Source organism: Megalobrama amblycephala, linkage group LG1 (assembly GCF_018812025.1).
Source record: "Megalobrama amblycephala isolate DHTTF-2021 linkage group LG1, ASM1881202v1, whole genome shotgun sequence".
In the NCBI taxonomy this organism is placed as follows: domain Eukaryota; kingdom Metazoa; phylum Chordata; class Actinopteri; order Cypriniformes; family Xenocyprididae; genus Megalobrama; species Megalobrama amblycephala.
The window spans coordinates 322518-345729 of NC_063044.1; the positions used below are offsets into that span (position 1 = coordinate 322518).

At 40.7% G+C, this 23212-nt stretch overlaps 1 protein-coding gene across 2 annotated transcripts in view; it reads right to left on the bottom strand.

The window, feature by feature from the left end:
• Positions 1 to 23212, bottom strand: part of LOC125280557 (neprilysin-like) — a 71737-nt gene that overhangs the window by 15087 nt on the left and 33438 nt on the right. For both annotated transcript variants that reach the window (XM_048211205.1, XM_048211275.1), the window contains exons 5-9: positions 2424 to 2504; positions 2081 to 2176; positions 1869 to 1987; positions 1457 to 1522; positions 305 to 439 (exon numbers count right to left, since the gene is read on the bottom strand). In XM_048211205.1, coding sequence (XP_048067162.1) covers positions 305 to 439; positions 1457 to 1522; positions 1869 to 1987; positions 2081 to 2176; positions 2424 to 2504 — 497 coding nt within the window. The remainder of the gene's footprint in view (positions 1 to 304; positions 440 to 1456; positions 1523 to 1868; positions 1988 to 2080; positions 2177 to 2423; positions 2505 to 23212) is intronic.

Here is a 23212-nt window from a genome sequence, read left to right on the forward strand (position 1 = left end):
TAAAATTAAATGGAAATCTACCCCTAATTTAACTCTAAATGTAGTGCTAAAAATTTGCTTATTGATCTATTCTATTAGTAATGAACAGTGTCAACCAGTGTATAAAGTATTACATTTAAGTTGATTAAAACTTGCCTTACATTTGCTAAAATGGAAACATTAGGCAGTTGCAGCATACATTAGTAAACATCTGGTGATATTCAAGTGCTGCAGTTACTATTAACCTTCTCAATAGTTTGAAAGGTGTTGATTACATACAGTGTATCAGGTCTGACACCAGAATTTTAGAAGTGTCCATGCTTACATTAGCAATTTCCTTTTCCATCATCATCACCCGGGCAACCTCTTGCCTTATATCAGTGTCATTAACTTTCAGACCCCGGTCAGTTCGGATAAGCTTCGCCAAGTCAGTCATAAAGTTTTCATATGTCTCACATGCCTGAGAAGAAGAAAAAAAAAACACATTGAAAACACATAAGTGCTAAATTCAATACCTGTTGTCTCGTATCGTGAGCTAACTGTCTCGTCACATCTCTACCTGTTAGCATGATTCATTTACAGTACAGTATGACAGCACACAGATCCTGGCTTCCCAGTTGTTTAGGACACATTTGTGCACTCTGTGAGAAATTATTCAAGCTAATTCTTTCTTTCCTCTCATCCTCTGCTTTCCTGCAAAAATTTATATTAACATCACTAATAATCTTCAAAATGGAAACAAAAGACAAGCTCTTGGTCCAAGTGTTTCCATCTGTTTGTCTCATTCTGAGGAGATGAGGCTTCCCCACTTTCTTTGTTGCCTTTTTTTTTCTCCTTCAAATTAACCAAGTCTGGAACATATTAAAGGCGCATAGCACTTATAAGTCTGACCTGAATAACGATCAGTTGATGATAACTAACAGTTTGTGTCTGAACACTCTAGTCAAAGAGTGACTGTTTCTCCAAGAGAAATGAAATGGAAATTGATTAGCTTATTTTAAATAAGCAGGACTGATATTTTATGAGATGGACGGGCTTATCTTGCACTTCTAATTTGTGTGGTCTTGGCAAATCCAAAGTAAAGCTGGAGGCAAAACTTAACTTTTATTCTGAGAGTAAACTGAGGTGGATTTACACTTTCTGATTGATGGTGCAATAATTTCAATCTACACAGCAAGAACTCTAGGTATGAAAAAGGCCATAGGTTGCTTCAACTCATACATTTTGTAAATGTCATGAATATGGGCTTTTGTATTGGATAGAGAGTTAAAGAAAATGTTAGAGAGAGAGAGACAGACAGTTAGAGACTCTGCTAATCCACCAGTTAGACCAGCATGAACCAGCATGAAAGTTAATCCTGGTCTAAGATGGTCTTTTCTGTAGGGAGGAGTTTAGAAGGAAAAAGAAACAGGAAGAAAGAACCACAAAGATAAGTTTGACAAAATCCACCTGTTCCTGATTAACAGGCAATTCTTACCTCCTCGTAGGGCCCGGTGCACACATAGTAGTCTCTTGAGGAGAGGCCAAGACTTGGCTGGTCGAACTGGCACAGAGAATAAAACCAAGAGACAATCAGCCTTTCATTCTTAATTGAAAATCCAATGCATCCACATGTAGTGCTGCCCCATTAAAATTGTATCAGTTATTCCAATTAAAATCCTCACAGACCCATAAACATTAATAGTGTTTGTTTAAAACAATAATAGTGTTTGTTTAAGTCTTATTTTTATTTTAAGTCTTTAGTTTGAACGACTTTTTGGAGATAAAAGGTATAGGCATTTAGAGGAAGTTTTCTTTTTTCTGCGGTGGAGAAGTCTTTTAAACAAAAGTAAACATGCATTTGTGTTTGTATGCAAAAGAAGTTGTCATCTGTTGTTGCGCACACCTACATGAATGATGTGTGCATTGGAGTCTCGGTCATCTGTACCAATAAAAAAGCTAATTAGAACTTGCTTTCCATATTTCTCATTAAGTTTGGCTATGGCATCTTCTGCTCTCCAATTCATTCCTGTAGAGGAGAAGAGAGAAGAAAAATTAGGATACAATGTACATATGAGGTAGTTAAGGTTATATAAACATCTACTGAGAAATCTTCTCCTACCGTAGATGGTGTCCCAATCATCTGTTGCTATAGGCCACTCAAAGACATCTGGCAGCATTGTGAGGAGAGGTGTCCCACCTCTATGTTCAATGAGGCCTGTCAGGAGAATATTACAGTAATACAGGCTTATTTAAGCAGCCAATGAATATTGAAATCGTAGTTTGTCTGTTTTTTTGTTTGTTTGTTTGAGAATCTCTGCATGTTTGGCTCATTTAAACAACTACATAATGATTTCATAACGACATTCTCCATGTATAATGTCGTGACAGCATCTTTCTAAAAATTTATAAAAATATAATATTAAGAGCTTTTATAATTATATATCCAATCATGTTATACTCACTCTCATTGGTGCAAGACCTATAGAGGATCTTGGCTTTGGTCAATGAGCTACTGCTTCCACTCTCTTCTCTCTCTAGCACTCCTATAGAAAAATAATATAAAGTGTCATTGCATTGGTTTGACAGTATAATATACTGCCTTGGAAACAGATTTAAAAATGTCAGTTTTGCATCATCATCATAGAGAGCTGCTAAACACAGTCCCAAATGAAAACCTCATGCGTCATGCTTCTGTGTATATTTTGCTTCTGTCTGCCTCTCCTTCAATAAGTGGACCAGCTGTTGCTCTAAATCTCATATCCTGTTTGCAGTACTTGTGTTTAGATTTTTGTTTTAATTAGTGCCTGGGTCCCAGCATTTCCTGTGAAAGGGCACAGATCATGTGTGTGTGATTGGATTAGAGACCGCCTGGTGGCCATGTGGCATGAACCCCAACAGCTTCGAAACTCTGTCACTTCATCTCAATCTCTTTTTCTCCATCTATCTGACATGTACAGATTACATGCATTTTTTCTCTTCCCAAGTTATATGTAGATCCACTTTACAGAAAAAAAAAACTCAGAAAGCATTGAAACACTTGTAGCCTTTTGTTCATCTAAAGCCAAATACAAAAATCTGAGAAACGAATTGACTAAGAATAAATTGTACCCACTTAAAGCATTTGTATGTGCTGTCTACATTGTTTTAGCAGCTGATTCACTTATATAGATAGATCATTCAAAATGAAAATTCTGTCATCATTTATTCACTTTCATGTTCTAAAAACATGTACAACTTTCTTTCACAAAAGAAAATATTTTGAAAAATGTCTTCTTCAAAATATCTTCTTTTGTGTTCCACTGATGAAGGAAAGTCATACAGGTTTGAAATTACATGAGGGTAAGTAAATAATTAAAGGATCTTTTTATTTTTAGGTGAACTATCCCTTTAAAGTAAAATCAGGTAACTCAGAGACTCCCAAAATGTTTAGAGTGGGGTAGCCCCTGAGGCATATTTCTATGTACCCCCTCTTTTCCACTTAGACTCAGAGCAATGTTCCCTCTAATTTTTTTTTTTCTCGCTGAGCAAACCTTTTCTCTGTTGAACGCACATTTTGACCACCTCAGCAAAAACATACTTTATATAAGACTTGTACAATGAACGTAAACACACACACAAAAAAATGGTTTTATCATGCAACTGTAACATTTAACTTTAATGTGCCATTTCTATTTTATTTGACCTTTGATGTAACTTAGTGATATATTAAATAATATGTTTGAAAACAAGCATTTCACTAAATTAAGCACATTTTAGGTTACTTGAGATTTTTTCACATTGCTGTATTAACTGTACCAGTCTTTACCAAGAAATTCTATTAAAAAATAATTTCTGTCCTCCTGCAGGACAGTTCAATTCTTTCTAATAATATAATATGAGCAGTTACATTGATGGTTTGGAACAACCATAATGTGTTTTTGTACAGTCAATTATTAACAACAAACAGTGTTGTGAGATCAATTTTTTATTAGGCTTACATTATAATATAATAAAATATAATATAATATTTAAGTATTTAAACTGATATACAGTATTATATCAGTTTAAATGCTTCCATTTGTTTTAATATATTATAAAGTGAAAACAAACTGAAGCATTTAAACAGATCTGATAGCTAAATATTTTTAAGAAAAGTGAACGTTAACTCTTTTATAATTATCTAAACATCCCTGAAACCCACACCACCACCACCACACAAAAATCTATTTAAACGGAGGTATATAACTGATGTATTTTGAGTTTGCAAGCTACACCTGTGGTGGGAGTGTAACTGTAAATGTCCCAGAGTTTTGTTAGCATTCTGTGCCCATCATCCGTTATTTCCACCACTTTTCATTAAAACGTGACGTTTTATTTCACATTTCTTTTCATTTCGCATTGCCTCTCGTATTGAGGTATTTAGTCCGCAAACATGACAGTATTCTTACCGCAGTATTCTTATTCTTATTTGGCTCAGGGCCAGCCAGCTCACACCGCGCTTAATCATTCTCTTTCTATGAAACCTGTAAACTGCATTCACCGGTTCTAACTCTATAGCGACAATAACTCTATAGCGGTTGTCCAGAGCACTGCAATTGTTTCTCATTTAAACTACTACAATCAAATGGATTTCCCCACACATGATTTTCATGTCTGTTCTCTGCGCAGCAATTATTTTTTCTGTGCGGCCGCGGCTTCAGAAGTGCGCAGCCACGCACGCACACAGCTTAGAGGGAACATTGACTCAGAGGTGTAAAGAGTACCTGAAAACATGGGTTATGACTGTAACCCTTGTTCCCCAAGAAGGGAACAAGATGCTGCGTCAAGGATGCTTGGGAACGCCTCTGCGAGATTGCATCTGAAGCATGTGTGTGAACTCAGTCCAATGGCATGACTGTATGGCAATATATCCAATATGGCAGCGAGACGCAGCATCTCATTCCCTTCTCAGGGAACAAGGGTTAGAGTCGTAACATGAGACATTCCCTTTCGAGGGGAACTTTGGGAATGACAATACCCAAACGTCATGCTTACAAATTATGTTTTATTAACAAGTACCAGCCTGCCACATACCACATCCTGTAGGGATACCCCTTATATAATAAGGCTTTCTAGTCGCCATACCACCTGTCCTGGCCTCAAAGCACCACAGAGGAAATGTGTCACCAACAGGTTTCTCCCCAGGGATACACCACCCAAAGGGACATGGTAGGCATCTATGGCTGTGTAAGACTTGATTTAACCATATTTCCGCAAATCTGCGTCAGGATAAGTCAAACTAAAAGGCTCAATGAAAGGAGCAAGTTGCACATCATGTGAGACCTTTGGATTTCTGTCTTTCACTGACTTAGCACGTTGCAGTATCATGGCTAAGAAAACTGTGTATGAGCAAGCATGTGGCAGTTCGACTCAAATGCATTAGTAAACTCTGCACCCTCTGACTAAGAATCAGAAACTGATGAATTTGTGTCGTGAGATCCGCACAACCAGGGGCATGTGACTCGAAGTGATATCGGTCCCGTAATGAACAAATAATTGAAAGTACGGGATACCCAGAATAATCAAATATCTAAATTAATACATGACTAATGATTAATTCCTTAATTAGAAACACAATCTAAGAGTAATAATCATTTGAAACTGGAGTCAGATTAAACCAGCAGTTAAAGTAAAATTTAAACTAAATTCTAAAAAATTGAGTGAACTTCACAGGGGCGCTGAAAAGACAAACAAGCTTTAACCCTCTGGAGTCTGAGGCTGATTTGGGGCCTGGAGAAGTTTTGACATGCCCTGACATTTGTGCTTTTTTCAGTTGTTCATAAACATATAAATGACAAAAGTGTCATTACACTGTATTCAGCACAAACTAGGCTACAATAATATGTGAGGAACATGTATGTACATGTTTGTGTTTTTGAAGGAATAATGTTTATGCGTGGTTACTGAAAAAACAAAAAACTTAAGTCACTGAAATAAGGCCAAAAAAAGTATAGTAAATCTGTGTTTACAATACTTTAGGGTATTGGAGGTTGTAAACTAGAGTTTTTGCTTCAAAATTATGTAAAAAATTATGCTGCCTACTCCTTCATATAAAACAATATATTGATTTAGTTTTTGTAAGACACTTTTTGCCAAGAAACACAGTATGCATGGAGGCGTGAATCACCACTGAAAAATGGGCCATTCTCACCTGAGAAGACAAAAGAATTGGATAGTAATTAGCTGAAATGACTTGCATATTAATGAGGCATTTCAGTCAGGTAGGCTGTGAAAAAAACCTTCTGTGATGTCTCAAGCTCATCATGATATATGAAACATACAGAAAAATATTATTACAATATAAAGTAATGGTTTTATATTATACTTTAAAATATAATGTATTTCTGTGATGCAAAGAGTCTGAATATAGGCTTTTAGTTTAAAAGCATGCACATTTGGAGAAATATTGGATTCTCATATGCTTATGTCAATTTTCTATACAGAGAAGTTATATTTATTTAATATTCATTGTCATTACTATGAGCACTGGTGTTTTCAATTCATCCTTGAAGTCGGAGGGCGCTCTCTGTGCATTTTTAGTCCACAAATTCATCTAAAAGAAGAAGAGGCTATTCCATGAATGGAGTTTCCAATTCATACTGCAGCCGGAGGGCGCTAAAGAAACAAAAACTCATCTAAAATTCATATATAGAAGAAAAGAAAACAGGAACTAACTGCATGTCTTCTAGAGCTCCCTAACCATGACTTTTACATCCAGATAAACACTTTTCAAGACAATAAATACACGATTGAGACGATGAATGCATGTATTGCCTCTGAATTTGCGTCTGAATAGCGCTGGCTCCATGGGCGTGGCCGCATTAGCAGATAATGAGCTGAATCACGGACTTCTGACATGGCTCTCTTTTCATACAGATTACATAAACACAGAAGGTTTGTTTTCGATTTGACTTACATGATTTAAAACCTGACATCTTAACGTTTTTTTAGACATAAGTTTAATTTTTCTGTGATTAGTATTCACTAAGTTACAGTTCATTTTCTGAGAACTATCAGATTGGACTTCGTTCAGAGGGAGAGGAGAAATCACGCATCATGTTAGTTTTCTTTATTTTACAAAAAGCACAACATTGTGTTTTTACTCTGAGTGTATACAAATAAAAGAAGATATTCTATAGTTTCAATTGATATATTACTTATGTCTCTATGACAAAAAATGACGGAGTATTTTAAGTCTGTTTTGCTGCAATGTGAAAAAAAACCTGCAAAACGCGCCGGCGCGTTTTCAGACCTCAGAGTGTTAAACCTTCGCCCAGGCCGTCGGATTCCGTCGTTGGGCTGATGGGTGGTCCTTACAAATTGGTGACCCTGACGTGATCTCCCATCTCAAGTTGGAGAGTGTCTTTTCAGCAGAAAATTGGGATTTGCAATAAGCAAGAGGTTTGATCTTCTCTTTCTTCAGCTGTTGTGGTAAGTCAATTTCTATTTGCCTTTTAGAAGTGTTGAGGGAAAGATAGACGCATCCCATATAGATACAACATTATCAGCAAGATGGCAGAAAACTGTACATTTCTTGTTTATTACCACCCTACAGCCTGAACCCCTGTAGGCGGACCACCCTTACAGCCTGAACCCCTGTAGGTGGACCACCCTTACAGCCACCACGTTCACCTTCAGTGTGGAAGGGGATAACCCTGCGGAAAAAAATGATCCTGCAGTAACTCCAGCACTGTACCAACCAGGCAGTTAACTGGGTCCCACTGTTGAGTTCCACACCATGAAGTGAAATCCCTCCACTTCAATGCATACATTTTCCTTGTGGGGTGAAATATGGTCTCAACAACCTCAGTTGAAAGACACGCTCTACTTGGCATACAGCCTTAACCCCAGGTCTTTCATATTAGCGAAGACGACATCTCAATGCTGAACCACCATCTGTTCCAATTGTGCTAAGATTAACCAATAGTCAATATAGTTTAACATTTCGTGAAAGTGCGGGGTGATAGTGCTAGACCAAAAGGCAAAATCAGCTTAAATAGATTCAGTATTGATTAATTCCGTTGTACGAATCAATAGTTATTAATTTAGTTAATTTATCTATATCAGCACTGGAGTAAACAGTGATGTACAAGGGTGTCGATGCAGGCAGATCAAAACATTGTTGAATGTCAAGTGTCCCGAACTAAGCAAGCCAAAGGCAACGGCGACAAGGAACCCAAACTCCAACAGGTGACATCAGGTGGCAAACAGGTGTTAAATTGAAGAAAAAAACCTTGGGAGAAACCAGGCTCAGTCGGGGGGCCAGTTCTCCTCTGATATTATCAACTGGCTTGAATTCTGATATCGCAATAGACATGAAGGACTATAATGTGTTAAGAGCTCGCTCAGGTACTGAGGAGCTAAACCATTTGGTGCTTTTTAAGTAATTAGCAAGATTTTAAAATCTATATGATTTTTAACAGGGAGCCAATGTGGTGTTGAGAAAACTGGGCTAATATGGTCATACTTCCTGGTTCTAGAACTCTAGCTGCTGCATTTTGTACAAGCTGTAGTTTGTTTATCAAGCGAGCAGGGCAACCACCCAGTAGAGCGTTACAGTAATCTAGCCTTGAGGTCATGAACGCATTTGGTCTGCATGAAATGCTAGAAATGTGGCTTTCAAATGAAAGATTGGTATCAAAGAGCACATCCAGGTTCCTAACTGATGACGAAGACTTAACAGAGCAACCATCAAGTGTTAGACAGTATTCTAGGTTATTATGTGCAGAAGTTTTTGGTCCAATAATTAGAATCTCTGTTTTTTCTGAATTTAGTAGTAGGAAATTACTGGTCATCAAATTTTTTTTAATTTTTTTATCAGCTATGCATTCTGTTAATTTTGTGAATTGGTAAGTTTCGTCAGGGTCCGAAGAAATATAGAGCTGAGTATCATCAGCGTAACAGTGAAAACTAACGCCATGCTTTCTAATGATATCTCCCAAGGGTAGCAAGTACAGAGTGAAAAGCAATGGTCCTAGTACTGAGCCTTGTGGTACTCCATATTGAACTTGTGATCAATATGACATTTCTTTGTTTATTACTACAAACTGATAACAGTAAGATAAGTATGATTTGAACCATGCCAATGCAATTCCACTAATGCCAACATAATTTTCGAGTCTATTTAAAAGAATGTTGTGATCGATAGTGTCAAAAGCAGCACTAAGATCCAGCAACACTAATAGAGAGATACAACCCTGATCTGATGATAAGAGCAAATCTTTTGTAACTCTAATGAGAGCAGTCTCAGTACTATGATATGGGCTAAATGGGCTGACTCCGATAGAAAATCAGCAAGTTCTTTGATAAAGACTGTATGGTGCCCTGGTGGCCTGTATACAGTAGCCAGCATGAATTTCAAATGGCATTTGTCACTTACATTACATAATGTTACATAAAGCGCCATCACTTCGAAGGAATTATATTTGAAAGACTTTTGAGTAATACTAAAGATATTACTATAAATTACAGTAACATCCCCGCCTTTGCCTTTCCGACGCGGTTCGTGTCAATTATAGTAACCCTGAGGGCTAGACTCATCTAAAAAAATTTAATCATCTGGTTCTAGCCAGGTTTCTGTCAAACACAGCAAATCTAGATTATTGTCTAATATCATTTACAATAAGTGCTTTTGAAGAAAGGGATCTAATATTCAGCAACCCAAGCTATATCATTTGTTCATCAGTATTATATCTGTTTTTTATTTGTTGAACATCAATTAAATTTTTACCCTTAAATGGGTTTGGGAGTTTTTTTGTATTTACTAATTCGGGGTACAGACACAGTCTCTATGTGATGATATCTAAGTAAAAGAGTTTCTATATGTTGGGATTTATCTGACTTCTGTGGCGTGAGACAGCTAGCAGACTTGTGCGTGTGCTTTGTAACTTGGACAAACAATACTAATTCAGACAGACAATTCACACAGAGAGCTTGCTGAGGCATAGAAGCTAATAATGTTTGGTCTGGGTGCGCTTTATAGCTTCCTGATCCTGACGTCTCCCCGCCTGTGACATTCTGTCATGACACTGGACTGAGTTCACACATGTGCTTCAGATGCAATCACGCAGAAGCATTCCCAAAGCATCCTTGATGCAGCACAAGTTCCCTCGAACCATAGTTGAGTAAAAATTCAGATACCTTACAGCAAAAATGACTCCATTACATGTTACAAGTCAACAATTTCACTTTGACATGAGTAAAAGTCTTAGAGTATTTTAACAGTACTTAAGTATTTTACTCATACTGAAAGTAGGCTCGAAAATGCAGTAGTCCTCAACACCTTAGAGACATGCCAGTGAAAAACAAATAGTTGATTTGTGAGGAAACAATTATAAGTTTATTTACTAAAATCAAAATAAACCTGAACAGCTTAAAATTGCAATGAAACAAGGTTGACACAACAGCCTCTTAAACATTTTCACTCAAGTCTCAGTTTAGCACAAGTGCTCTAAAAGGAGATATGTAAACCAGTATCCTTCAAAAAGGTCTGTTTAATATAACAAATAAATAAAATAATGTTGAGTGCTGGTTTTTGTCTCATCACCGACTGCAGCCATGTCTTCATCTCATATTCATATGCGAAACACTTGTGATTCAGCAACTACCTGCTAATGCACTCACATTTGTGTAAATTAGCCTTGTTGACAAGTTTGGATGAGTAAGGGCAAAGCACACATGATATAGTACCTTCAATGCCCTGTAGATGGTGATATTGCTTCTTTTGTGGCTGAAATAAACTGCTGCAGAAGTTAGGTGTAGTCTTGCGTAGCCAGACCTTCAGACTGACGGCAGAAGGTCTGGACTCTATCACAGCTTTCATTGGCTAAAGGCCATCTAAAAGGACGTTTGACTGACATGTAAAGCAACCAATCAGAGTTAGTTTTGTTCCACGTCATGTTTAGGGGTGTGAAAATGAAAGTCAGTGTCCCTACAATAACAGACCGGCGTGCATCTATAAATTATTCATTCAAGAACGTTGTGCAAGTTTACTGCAACAATGGAGCCGTGAACTTCACATACTTTTGAAAATCTGGCATTTATTTGATCCTGATAAGCGCTCATTGTCACAGTTGTAAACATGACGGCATTCTTCTACGAGGGGGTTTGGCATGACGTCATTTGTTTCCAAGCGGACCATTAAAGAACACAACACACATGTCTCTCAGACATCTTGTAGAATTAAACCAACCAGATGACGACTTCGATACTGCTGAAGTGTTTCCAGATAAGTGTGCCATATGCATCAGACGTTCAGCCAACGGTCCGTGGGCATGGATACTTTTAAATATTAGACTAAAAACCGCAGGTAGGTGCCGGTAAGTCACTGTCTTAATGAGTGAGCCATTGAGTCATTTGTTCATTAAGTAACAAAGCCAGTGGCTGTATTTATGAATAAATATCCAGTGGTGGATTTAGGCATGGGTGGCATGGGCTCAGGGTGGCAACTTGGTGGCACACGGGACTCCTCAACAACGGTTCCCCCTTCACCATCTGCGAGAATGAGGAGGAAAACAGCACGTAAGCTGCAGTCACCACCACAGCCACCTCAGAAACAGATTAGCCTAACCCACCGCAGAAGCGGAGCCCGAGCCTGCCACGATACCAGTGCTAGAGTGGATGCATGAGCGAGAGATCATCCCAGAGCCCAAGCCCGAAGAAACATCTGACTAGGTGTGTGAGCCGGAAACAATGTCAGTCCCTGAGGGAATTTTGGTGGAGTACAAGGGGAAGAAGTGGAACCCTACCCCCTCTATAGTGGTGGGGGTACAAGTGCTAATTCATTTCGAGTGTGTGGAATTTCCACTGCCTGTTTTGCTGTGTAATGTACCGATTTCATCATCTAGTGCTGAACTAATGAGGTTGTTAAAGTTCAAACTCTGCCTCCCACTGCCACCTCCTCAGCCAGTTCTGAGTCAGCCAGAGAAGCCATTCCATAGTGTGTTTTTTTATGTCCCGTGTTGGCCAAAGGTGTTACTGAGTTCCATGAACTGTCCTGTATCAGCCAGAATGGCAGTTAGTGAAAGCCCTGACTGTATTGCCCAGTCTTTCAGCCCTGACTCCACTGTCTCCTCTCAGCCCATCAGCTTTTCCTATGGCTCTGCCCACCTGCTTGGATCCACCTTGGACTTCAAGTTTGCCATCTCAGCCAAGGGGTGTCAACTCCTGTGCTCTACCTCAAACCTCCAGGCCTGTAACTCCACCTTGGCCTTTTAAGCAGTCGACTCCATCTTAGCAGTGTGCTTTGTCCTTTCACCCCTCTACCTTGGTACTCGGTTGCTCTGCCTTTGCTTCAGTCCTCAGGAACTTCGTCGTCACCCAGTCCCTACAATCCCTCGACTCCACATGGGTCTCCACTCCAGCTGGCTTTGTCTCGTCCTGGCATTCCCCTGGTCTCGGCTGCCATGTCTCCCCCATGGCTCCTCCCTCCCTTGACTCTGTCATGGGAGTGGACTCTGCTGTGTCCTGGATATTCTGCTGAGGATCTCACCCTGGCTGCTTCCGCCTTTCCGCCCTGGTCCTGGTTGCCTACCCTGCGCCCCCCACCTAAGCACCCTTCCACCCTCTGTTGGACAGTTTATGTTTTAAGGGCATGTCATACAAACATAGACATTCCTTTTTGAGGAGGGAGTGATGTCAGGGTTATCTTTTTTTCTGTGTTTTGAATTTTACCCTGAGTTGGTTTTGCTCTATTATCTGTATCCTCTGTTCATTGTTCCTGCTTCAGGTTAGTCACCTTGGTTACTCGTTGTTTGATTAGCAAGACACTATCTTGCCCTTACTCACCCAAACTTGCCCACAAGTTTAAAAGCTTTAAATTAAACATTAAATTAAACATGAAATTTGTTATTCTTTTTTTGTATTATTAATTTGTGGAAACTAAATTATAAATAAAAAAATATTTAAACAGCACTCGATATCCAAAAACGGCCACTGAAGTGAAAATAAATGTATCTATATCTAAAAACAGATGTATCTATATCAAAGCTAAACTACTGGGGGGTTTTTTGTTTTTGTTTTTTTCTCTCGCTAGAATACAGCCCCATTGAAAGTTACTTTTTGATATTGAGATCAGCAGTAGCCTTATCTGACCCACATCTCCCGACAAAGCCCACTCTGTCCCGGCAGGAAACAGCCCTTCCCTCGAGCATCTCCTGCATGTATATGCATGAGTATTCTGCTGGCCCTGTTAAGAATGCTTTTTGTGTTTATGTACCATTTTCTTTCAGGTTGATCTGGATTATGCCTCTCACAGCCTATCATAGTGGTCTAAGTCTGCTAGAGACATGTTAATATTTAGACATTAAGATCCATAATGTAGTGCATTTATCATTTTCTGTGCTAGCCAAATGTCCTTGTTTGCAGGAATGAATTCATGCAAATGCACTGTCTACGGAAAAAAGGGAAAATAACAATGCAAAGGCCTCTGTTTTAAGTTTCATCGTTTTCTTCCATTTCCTCTTCCTTTATCTCTCTGTTAGTTTCTATATTTCTTCCTTGACTTATCACCTTTTACACTCACTATAGGTCTTTTTAATTACACTGTAACTCAAGATTTCCAGCGTTTCTGCTGACTCACATATTGAAATTTATATAGTGTTTTACATGCTTCTTGACCAAGAACAGAAAATACCCCCTGGTTAGATAAAGTATTTGAACATCAAGTGTAAATGGCTATATTCAAGGTACTGTAAGATACTGTAAGATATTACTAAAAGTTATAACTAAAAGTTAAGTTTCTTACAACTTCCATGTTCTCTAATCAGCTCTACAGTCCTCTTATTTGAGATGGTGGATGATTATTCTAACATAACTTTAATATTTAGTATTATTGTTGTTTTAATTAGAATATATTTAAAGAAATTGTGTTTTAAAATATTTTGAGTTATACAAGTCATAATTAGTAAATGAAAATGACACTTAAAACAGGCTTCTCATCTAATTTTATGAACGTCCGGGTTAAGCTCCGCACACTTTCAATTTTATCCGAATACAGATACAGATACAAATAATTTACAGATACAGATACACAACCCTAATGTGAAGCTTTGTGTTGAAAATAAGACATTTGAAAGACTGCTGAAAAATGCAACTGCTTAGATGCTAATAGAAATGTAGTACAATTCAGTCAGATTAAATAGAGGCAATCAAAACCTGCAGCAAAAGTTAAATGGAACATGTTTCTCTGTGACCCCATCAGATTGAACTGTTATGAAGGGTCAGTGCATTCATCACTGAGACATCAGACTCCAGACTGGCAAAATTTCAATATAAGCATTATGAAAGTATTTTTAGCACTGATTTGAAGAGAATTTTAAGGTGTGATCTTTGGAAAACACACTATACTATCAATGCAGTAAGTGAAGTATGGGTAACACTTTACAATAAGGGTCCATGAATAATCATGTACTGATAGCTGAATTAATACTTAATTCAGCATGAACTAATGATTATTAAAAGCATGAACTAATCATGAACCAATGAATAGCTAACCTTAAATATGACAGGAGTCATATGGATTCATACATGAATAACGACAGCCTTAACTACATTTTAGTACATGTTTAATAGTTAATGCATTAATTAACATTTATGGCTAAACCAAATCAACAGCCTCTTTAGGAAGGAATAAGAAGTAATCTGACTTTGAAACAAATTTAAATAATATTATCAGTTTAAACTTTTGACTGCAGCTTTTTCATAAACATTACTGAATAGCACAAAATTAATTGATCCTCATTAAATGTAGAAAACACTAAATACACTAATAACTGATCTTAAAAGGTGTTTATCTGTTTTGTGTTGTTCTCTTTCCCTTCAAACTTGCCCTTCTGCAACTTATGTGCAGCTTAATAAAAATTCAAAACCCACAAAGAACATTTGTGGAACAGTTCCCAAAGAAAAAACCAAACTGGAATCATGGTCAGAAAGTTTGCTGGGATCAGTACAGTTCAGTCTCCATCCAGACACAGGCCATGATGATACTGTACCTTCTCTCTCTGACTTCTTGAAAAGCCACATGTCATCACTTAATTGGCCTGAATACTATTTGTGTATTTGATAGTAAGTATTCGGACGTGATTATAGACAATGTCAGTAAAGATTATGGCGACTTTTACCTTCTGTAAAAAGGTCCAGAAAAATTACCTCAGGTAATACTAATCCCATTCAAATAGACCCACTGTAAATATGTACGGTAAAATTCTGTCATTTCCTGTTTAAAAGTAGTTTTCTGCGCATTTTTTTAAGCATGGAAGCACTTGAAGAAACATTCAGTTGTGTTGTAGGTGGTGGGACAAGTCTGTGGCAAACCTCAAGTATTTTCCACATACCATTCAGAGCAAAAAGAAGATCGAAAACACTTGTCAGTGGCTCAGAACTAAATTTAGCTTTAGCTAAGTGCCTATTACCATCATAATCCAATCAGAATTTAACTAATAAATCATTTGACCGGACCTAACGGTTATATATAGTTTATATATTTAGATTGTATGTGTTTGCGCACATGGTATCAGGAAGCAACGTATACCCACATGACGACAGGGAGGTGACGGCGGTGTGTAAATCAAGTTACCCCTCCCACTTCTGCTAGTTTTACTGAGATGTCTTATCCTGTGCGAATTGGCCATTAATATTACAGATGTCCTGAGGTAAAATGACATTACTCCACCTCCCCATGTAAAACTAATCCCATCCGAATAGGGCTTTGTTGCCAACTTGGACCATTTCACCGGTAATCCTTCCTGTCAGTCATTGTGTTATCTAACTTAATGTCTGAACTGTTTCATGCCTCACTCTCCTTGCTGTCTCTAGTCTAGTTTTTTTTTTTTTTTTTTAATAAAAACCCATTGTTTGCTCATTTGCATCTGGGTCCAACCTCTTGCAAAGCCTTGACACTCATGCTGCTTTTAGGTAAATAAAGGTTATATAATCATTCATATGTGACAACATTTACAATTGACGGAGATCAAATTTAATCATTTGACAAAGAAATATTGAAAAACCCATTATGGTCAAACGCTAATGTGAATATTAGAGTGGAACATGTCCCATTGTCCCATAGTGGTTACAGTCCCATATATAATGATACATGAGTTTTCATAAGCATTTACTCTACAAATTAAACCCCTAAGTCCCAACAGTTAAAATACAATAGTGAGGTTGGGAAACCAAAGCATAGGCCCTGAACACTAATTTCATCAATGTTGCATTTACATAAAATCTAATCAAACCTCTAAATAGACTCTTATTTTCCAATCAATTCCCTTTCATCCCTCACAAGCTCAGCACACTGGAAATGCTAATGAAGAGATTGAGATTTCTCTGGGGAAGTCCCAATCCTCATTACTTCTTGATGACGTTTTTATTTTAACCCTCAGTGTTTGTTCATTAATTAAGAAATGATTTTCAATTAATTAAACATTAAATAAGGTGAAAAATGTCATGGCAATTCTCATCAAGGTGATAATAATTGGCAACTAAAATACTACAATGTTGATTTTTGCCTGTTGTCATTGTAAATCAAGAACTCATTACCACTCTGAAAAGCTCATGAAGCAAACACTGATTGACGCAAATCATTCATTTTAAAATGTGGCACAGAGAGAGAGACTGTGGAAAAAAAGGGCTGAGCGAGATATGTTTTGACAAGCGCTACTGTCAAGGTTAAGTGATAGCTCTGGTAGCATTTGACCCCTGAATCTTGAGTTCAATAACATTTAACTCCACAATACATCCAGTAGCCTCTCTATAGCCAAACCTCCTGCACTTATCAAGTCAAGCCTCCCTACCTCTACCACATGGAACATGATCATTAACACACATGCTATTATTCCTGGTCAGACAGAAGAGCTCTAGAGGATCCAGGAGTTGAAGGTATTCAGATTGAGGCCTCCGATCATCCCAGAGCCATCCCCAAGTCAGTCTACAAGACACACTACAGTTCTTCAAGACACACTACAGTGCTGTCAGCATTTCGAGATTAAAATTGTATTTGTCTTACAGGTCTCACTACTGTGTTAAAAGGAACAAGAAGTACAGCTTTACATTTTGCCATTATAGCCACAGGCATTGAGTCCCAATGAGCTTTAAATAGCTCACACAAGTCATAACTAAACAGTAACATGAATGAATTCTGCCTGTTCTTTGGTGCTGTTTTAGTCAAGAAGCTCTATCTAAACTCATAACTGCATCTGAAATTACATTAAGAGAACTCAATTCTGGATGGCGTCCAAAATGCGCACACAGAAAGACACCTTTCACGGCATACGAAGGCTGAATTGAGTTCTCGTTCATGTCTTATCGCACTTGAAAGGATAAGACACGAACATCAAAGTGCCCGTTTTGGTGAGTATTCATTTAAAGAGTTGGTTATGTCTTAAGTGAAGGTAAATAGTTGGGAGAAAATCAAATGTCTATCATTGGATCCCTCTGCTGTCCTTAATGTTAATTCAAGCAACAAAAGATAAAGACAAAATCACTCACTGCTCTTGACTGAGTAACTTTAGTAGCTTTAATAAAGCGATTATACAAGGAAGACTATGCACTGTTATTTTATATTTGATTACTTTATTCAGTTTCTTTAGATAGTAGACAGCCCAGAGACGACAGCCCACAGTGGAGTTGAGGGAGGGAGGAGCCAAGGTGGCATGGAGGCTGATGTCAACTGGGGGACGACCGACAGAGGGAAAGCCGATGGATCCCAGGGTGCAGACGGAGACCCGATGGAGAAGAGCAACATTGCTGGCTCAGGAGGCCTGGGCGATGCCAAGGCGATGATCGTCTGAGGATGAGCCAGACTGCCCGAGGACTAAAGCGACTCCAGTGTGATGGAGGGCCGAGGCGAACCCGAAGGGAAAGAGGAGCCTGCTGCAGCCGTAGGGATGGAGGAATGGAGCGTAGCAGAAGTTACTTAAGTCCATGGCAAAGGTGGAGTGACGACTGACCAAGGGGGGAGTCTTTGTCAGTGTCGTTATCAATGTAAAGCTGTTGCGTCTCCTGTGTTTTCATATTTGGATTATCTTTGTGTTTGTAAGCCTGGAAAAAAGACTGCTTGCTAGTAGAGCCTTAACTCTCCTCATCCCCACAAACCTGTGGCAGTTCTATTGCATTTATTTGTTCTTATTTTTGTCTCTTATTTACTGACTGTTAGATTTTAGTTAACTAAATCTATTGTAAATTTAGTCAACTAAAATCATACACCGTGTCTACACCGGACATGACCAATGTTACATCGTGTTGCACCGCACCATGCCGCAACACCTAGAAGCTGTTCACACTGGACGCAACAACTTATCAGGAGTAGCATGGGCACTTGAATTATGTCAGAAATAGAACAGGGTATCAGTTTACCATCGGGAATTTGTTTGTATTTGTAAATACACTGCAATCAATATAAAAATATATATATATATAAATAAATAAATAAATAAATGTAAATAAATATAATAAATTATTTGTGGGGTGCTATGTTTTTTTGTACAGAGCCCCATACATGACATTTGGGGAAAAAACAAGATATTGTGGCCATGAATTAGGAATTTGTTAATTCAGCTAATTTGTTCCCATGTTATAGGTAAATCATGGCCATAATTTAAAGGTGCCATTGAACGTTTTTTTATGTACAGGTGCTGGTCATATAATTAGAATATCGTGAAAATGTTAATTTTTTTATTGTAAATTATTTAAAAAAAATTTAACTTTCATATATTCTAGATTCCCTACATGTAAAGTAAAACATTTCAAAAGTTTTTTTGTTGTTGTTGATTAGAGCATACAGCTAATGAAAGTCCAAAATCCAGTATCTCAAAATATTAGAATATTTACATTTGAGTTTCATTAAATGACCATCCCTACAGTATAAATTCCGGGTATCTCTTGTTCTTTGAATCCACACTAATGGGGAAGACTGCTGACTTGGCAATGGTCCAGGATACAATCATTGACACCTTCCACAAAGAATGTAAGTCACAGAAGGTCATTACTGAATGGAGTGGCTGTTTACAGAGCGATGTATCAAAGCATATTAAATGCAAAGTTGACTGGAAGGAAGAAATTGGGTAGGCAAAGGTGCACAAGCAACAGGGATGACCGCAAGCTTGAGAATACTGTCAAGTAAAGCCGATTCAAACACTTGGGAGAGCTTCACAATGAGTAGAATGAAGCCGGAGTCAGCGCATCAAGAGTCACCACACTCAGACATCTTCAGGAAAAGGACTACCAAGCCAATTCTGAAACAGAAACAACGTCAGAAGCATCTTACCTTGGCTAAGGAGAAAAAGAACTGGACAGTGAACAGTGGTCGAAAGTACTCTTTTCAGATAAAAGTAAATTTTGCATTTCATGTTGAAATCATAGTCCCAGAGTCTGAAGGAAGACTGGAGAAGCACAGAATCCAAGCTGCTTGAAGTCTAGTATGAAGTTTCTGAAGTCAGTAATGATTTGGGGGGGCCGTGACGTCTGCTGGTGTTGGTCCATTGTGTTTTATCAAGTGCAAAGTCAATGCAGCCATCTTCCAGGAGATTTTGGAGCACTTTATGCTTCCAAGCTTTATGGAGATGCTGATTTCCTTTTCCAGCAGGACTTTAGCACCTGCCCACAGTGCAAAAACCACTTCCAAGTGGTTTGCTGACCATGATATTACTGTGCTTTATTGGCCACCCAACATGCCTGACCTGAATCTATAGGATATTTTCAAGAGAAAGATGAGAAACAGTCAATCCAACAATATATAGATGATCTGAAGGCTCAATAGTGCCTCAGCAGTGCCACAGGCTGATCACTTCCATGCCACACTTCACTGATGCTGTAATTTGTGCTAGGAGCAAGTCATTTGCTGTAATATGTGCTGCCGACCAAGTATTGAGTGCACAAATGAACATACTTTAAAGAACTTGAACTTTTCTGTTTTGCAAATCCATTTTTTGATTGATCTTAGGAAATATTCTAATATTTTGAGATACTGGATTTTGGACTTTCATGAGCTGTATGCTCTAATCATCAAATTTAAAAAACAAAAAAACTTTTGAAATGTTTTACTTTACATATAGTGAATCGTCTCGGTTACAAAGGTAACCCTCGTTCCCTGAAGGAGGGAACGGAGACGTACGTCGGACAGACCGACGAATAGGAATCTCGCTAGAGAGGCTAATCTACTTCGAGTGTAACTAAAACGAGCCAATGCACATTGGCATGCAATCATATGCATCAGCTGGTCGCCTCGCAGCGCAGGTATATAATGAGCAGCAGGTGCGTTGCATCTTCAGGTTTTCGCTGAGGAGCCGAACCGGATAGGCGGCAGCATCAGCGGGGTACAGCGACTGTGGCGACGGGAGGTACGTCTCCGTTCCCTCCTTCAGGGAACGAGGGTTACCTTTGTAACCGAGACGTTCCCATTCAGTCGGTCACGTTCGACGTACGTCGGACAGACCGACGAATAGGAATCCCTACCAAAGCGCCACAGGAGCTGCCCCCTTCCAGCGCTCTGTTGTAAGCCACCTGAACCCCCTTGCCTGAGGATGGTGGGACAGGGCTAACACAGAGAGAGTCGATCAATGCTGTTCCCCAAAACCCATTCAGTGAGACTATTGGATAATGCTGGTAAAGCATACCCTTTCGCTGGGAAAAGAACACTGCGGAAGCCACATCCTTCCCCGAAGGAGTTATGTGGAGAAGTACATATGGACTAACCCTGTAGGGCTGTGCTACATATGGAAGAGCTGGGGTGACTCCAACCCGATGAAGGGTAGGTTCTCCCAGAGGGAAAGACACGGGCTTCATTTAGGAGCAACCGTGGAACCAACCATATGGGATCCCCGTAGGGTCACACATATGGAACCCAGCCTAAACCCGGTTCTCAAGGATACAACGGAGCATAGGCCTGGCGCCAGACGCTCCGCCACGTCGGCTGCCGAAGGGATATCGGAGGACTCGACAGGGTCTGCCTTGTAGGAACTCTCTGGAGAAAAGAAGCGCATGTAGCGCAGCAAGCCGACACTAAGCTGGGGCCTCTCCGTGCCTCTGACCTGTGGCGAGAACACGGGAGGAGACCGGCTCAACACGAAGGGTATAGTATCTAGCGAACGTGTTAGGTGTCGCCCAGCCCGCAGCTCTACAAATGTCTGTCAGCGAGGCGCCACGAGCCAGCGCCCAGGAGGATGCGACACCTCTCGTGGAGTGAGCATGCAACCTGAGCGGGCAGGGCACGCCCTGAGTTTGGTAAGCCAGGGCGATGGCATCCACTATCCAGTGGGCCATCCACTGCTTGGAGACAGCCTTTCCCTTCTGCTGGCCTCCATAACAGACAAAGAGCTGGTCTGAGGTCCTGAGGCTTTGGGTTCTGTCTATGTACTCTCGCAAAGCGCGAACTGGACAGAGCAAAGCCAGGGCTGGGTCTGCCTCCTCCGAGGGCAGCGCTTGCAGGCTCACCACCTGGTCCCTGAAGGGAGTGGTAGGAACCTTGGGCACATAGCCAGGCCGAGGTCTTAGTACCACGTGGCTATCACCCGGCCCGAACTCCAGGCACGATACGTCGACCGAAAATGACTGCAGGTCCCCTACTCTCTTGATGGAGGCCAATGCAACCAGCAGCAAAGTCTTCATAAACAGAATCTTTAAGTCTGCCGATTGCAAAGGCTCAAAGGGAGTAATCTGAAGTGCTCTTAGCACCAGAGTGAGGTCCCAAGAGGGTATGGAGGGGGGACGAGGAGGATTTAACCGTCTCGCCCCCCTAAGGAACCTGACGACCAGGTCGTGCTGACCAACAGATTTGCCATCTAAGTGGTCGTGGTAAGCGGAGATAGCAGCAGTATGGACTTTGAGGGTGGAGGGGGACAGCCTACGCTCCAACCCTTGCTGCAAGAAGGAAAGCACGACTCCGATCGAGCATCCTCGGGGGTCTTCTCGGCGAGAAGAGCACCACTCGACGAACAGGTTCCACTTCGAGGCGTAAGCACGTCTCGTAGACAGTGCAAGTGCCGAAGTGATGGTGTTAAGTACCTCAGGGGGTAAGTCACCTAGAACCTCCGCGTCCCGTCCAGGGACCAGACATGGAGTTTCCAGAAGTCTGGACGCGGGTGCCAAAGAGTGCCCCGTCTCTGAGAAGAAGGTCCTTCCTCAGAGGAATGGGCCAGGGAGGGCTGTCGCAAGGAGTGAAAGTTCTGGGAACCAGGTCTGGTCGGGCCAATAGGGCGCAACTAAGAGGACCTGCTCCTCGTCCTCCCTGACTTTGCACAGGGTCTGTGCAAGTAGGCTCACTGGGGGAAACACATATTTGCGAAGGCCCCGGGGCCAGCTGAGTGCCAGTGCGTCTGTCCCGAGTGTTCCCTCGGACAGGGGGTAAAACAACTGGCAGTGGGAGGTTTCCGGTGAGGCAAACAGGTCTACCTGAGCCTCTCCAAACTCTCTCCAGATCAGCTGGACCACCTGGGGGTGGAGTCGCCACTCTCCTGGCAGCTCAGCTCGTGATAGCTCGTCGGCCACATGGCTGAGCACACCAGGGACAAGAATGGCATGAAGCGACCTCAGACGCTTCTGACTCCAGAGGAGGAGATGGCGGGCGAGTTGCGACATGCGACGGGAGCGTAGACCACCTTGATGGTTGATGTACGCAACGGTCGCAGTGTTGTCCGTACAGACCAGTACATGCTTGCCCCGTAGCGGCCCTTTGAGGCGGCTCAGAGCAAGACGTACTGCTAGCAACTCGAGGCAATTGATGTGCCAATGCAGATGGGGTCCAGTCCAAACCCCTGACACTGCATGCCCGTTGTACGTGGCACCCCAGCCGGTGGCAGGAGCATCTGTGAATACCACAGCATGCCGGGACACTTGTTCTAGGGGCACTCCTGCCCGGAGAAACAAAGGGTCCGACCACGGACTGAAGGCTTGGCGGCACTCCTGAGTGATTAGCACCCGGAACATGCCGCGTTGCCACGCCCATCTCGGGACTCGGCTGTGAAGCCAGTGTTGAAGCAGTCTCATATGAAGCAGACCAAGCGGGGTTACTGCCGCCGCGGCCGCCATATGCCCCAGGAGGGGACCGCTGTCCTGCCATTGAACGTATTCAGGCAGTTCAACACCGACTGAGCACGTTCCTCTGTGAGGAGAGTTTGCTCTTTTCCCAGTTGACCTGAAGACCCAACTGGCTGAGGTGTCTGAGCACCAAATCCTTGTGTTCGCACAACTAACCCCGGGACTGTGCTAGAATGAGCCAGTCGTCGAGGTAGTTGAGAATGCG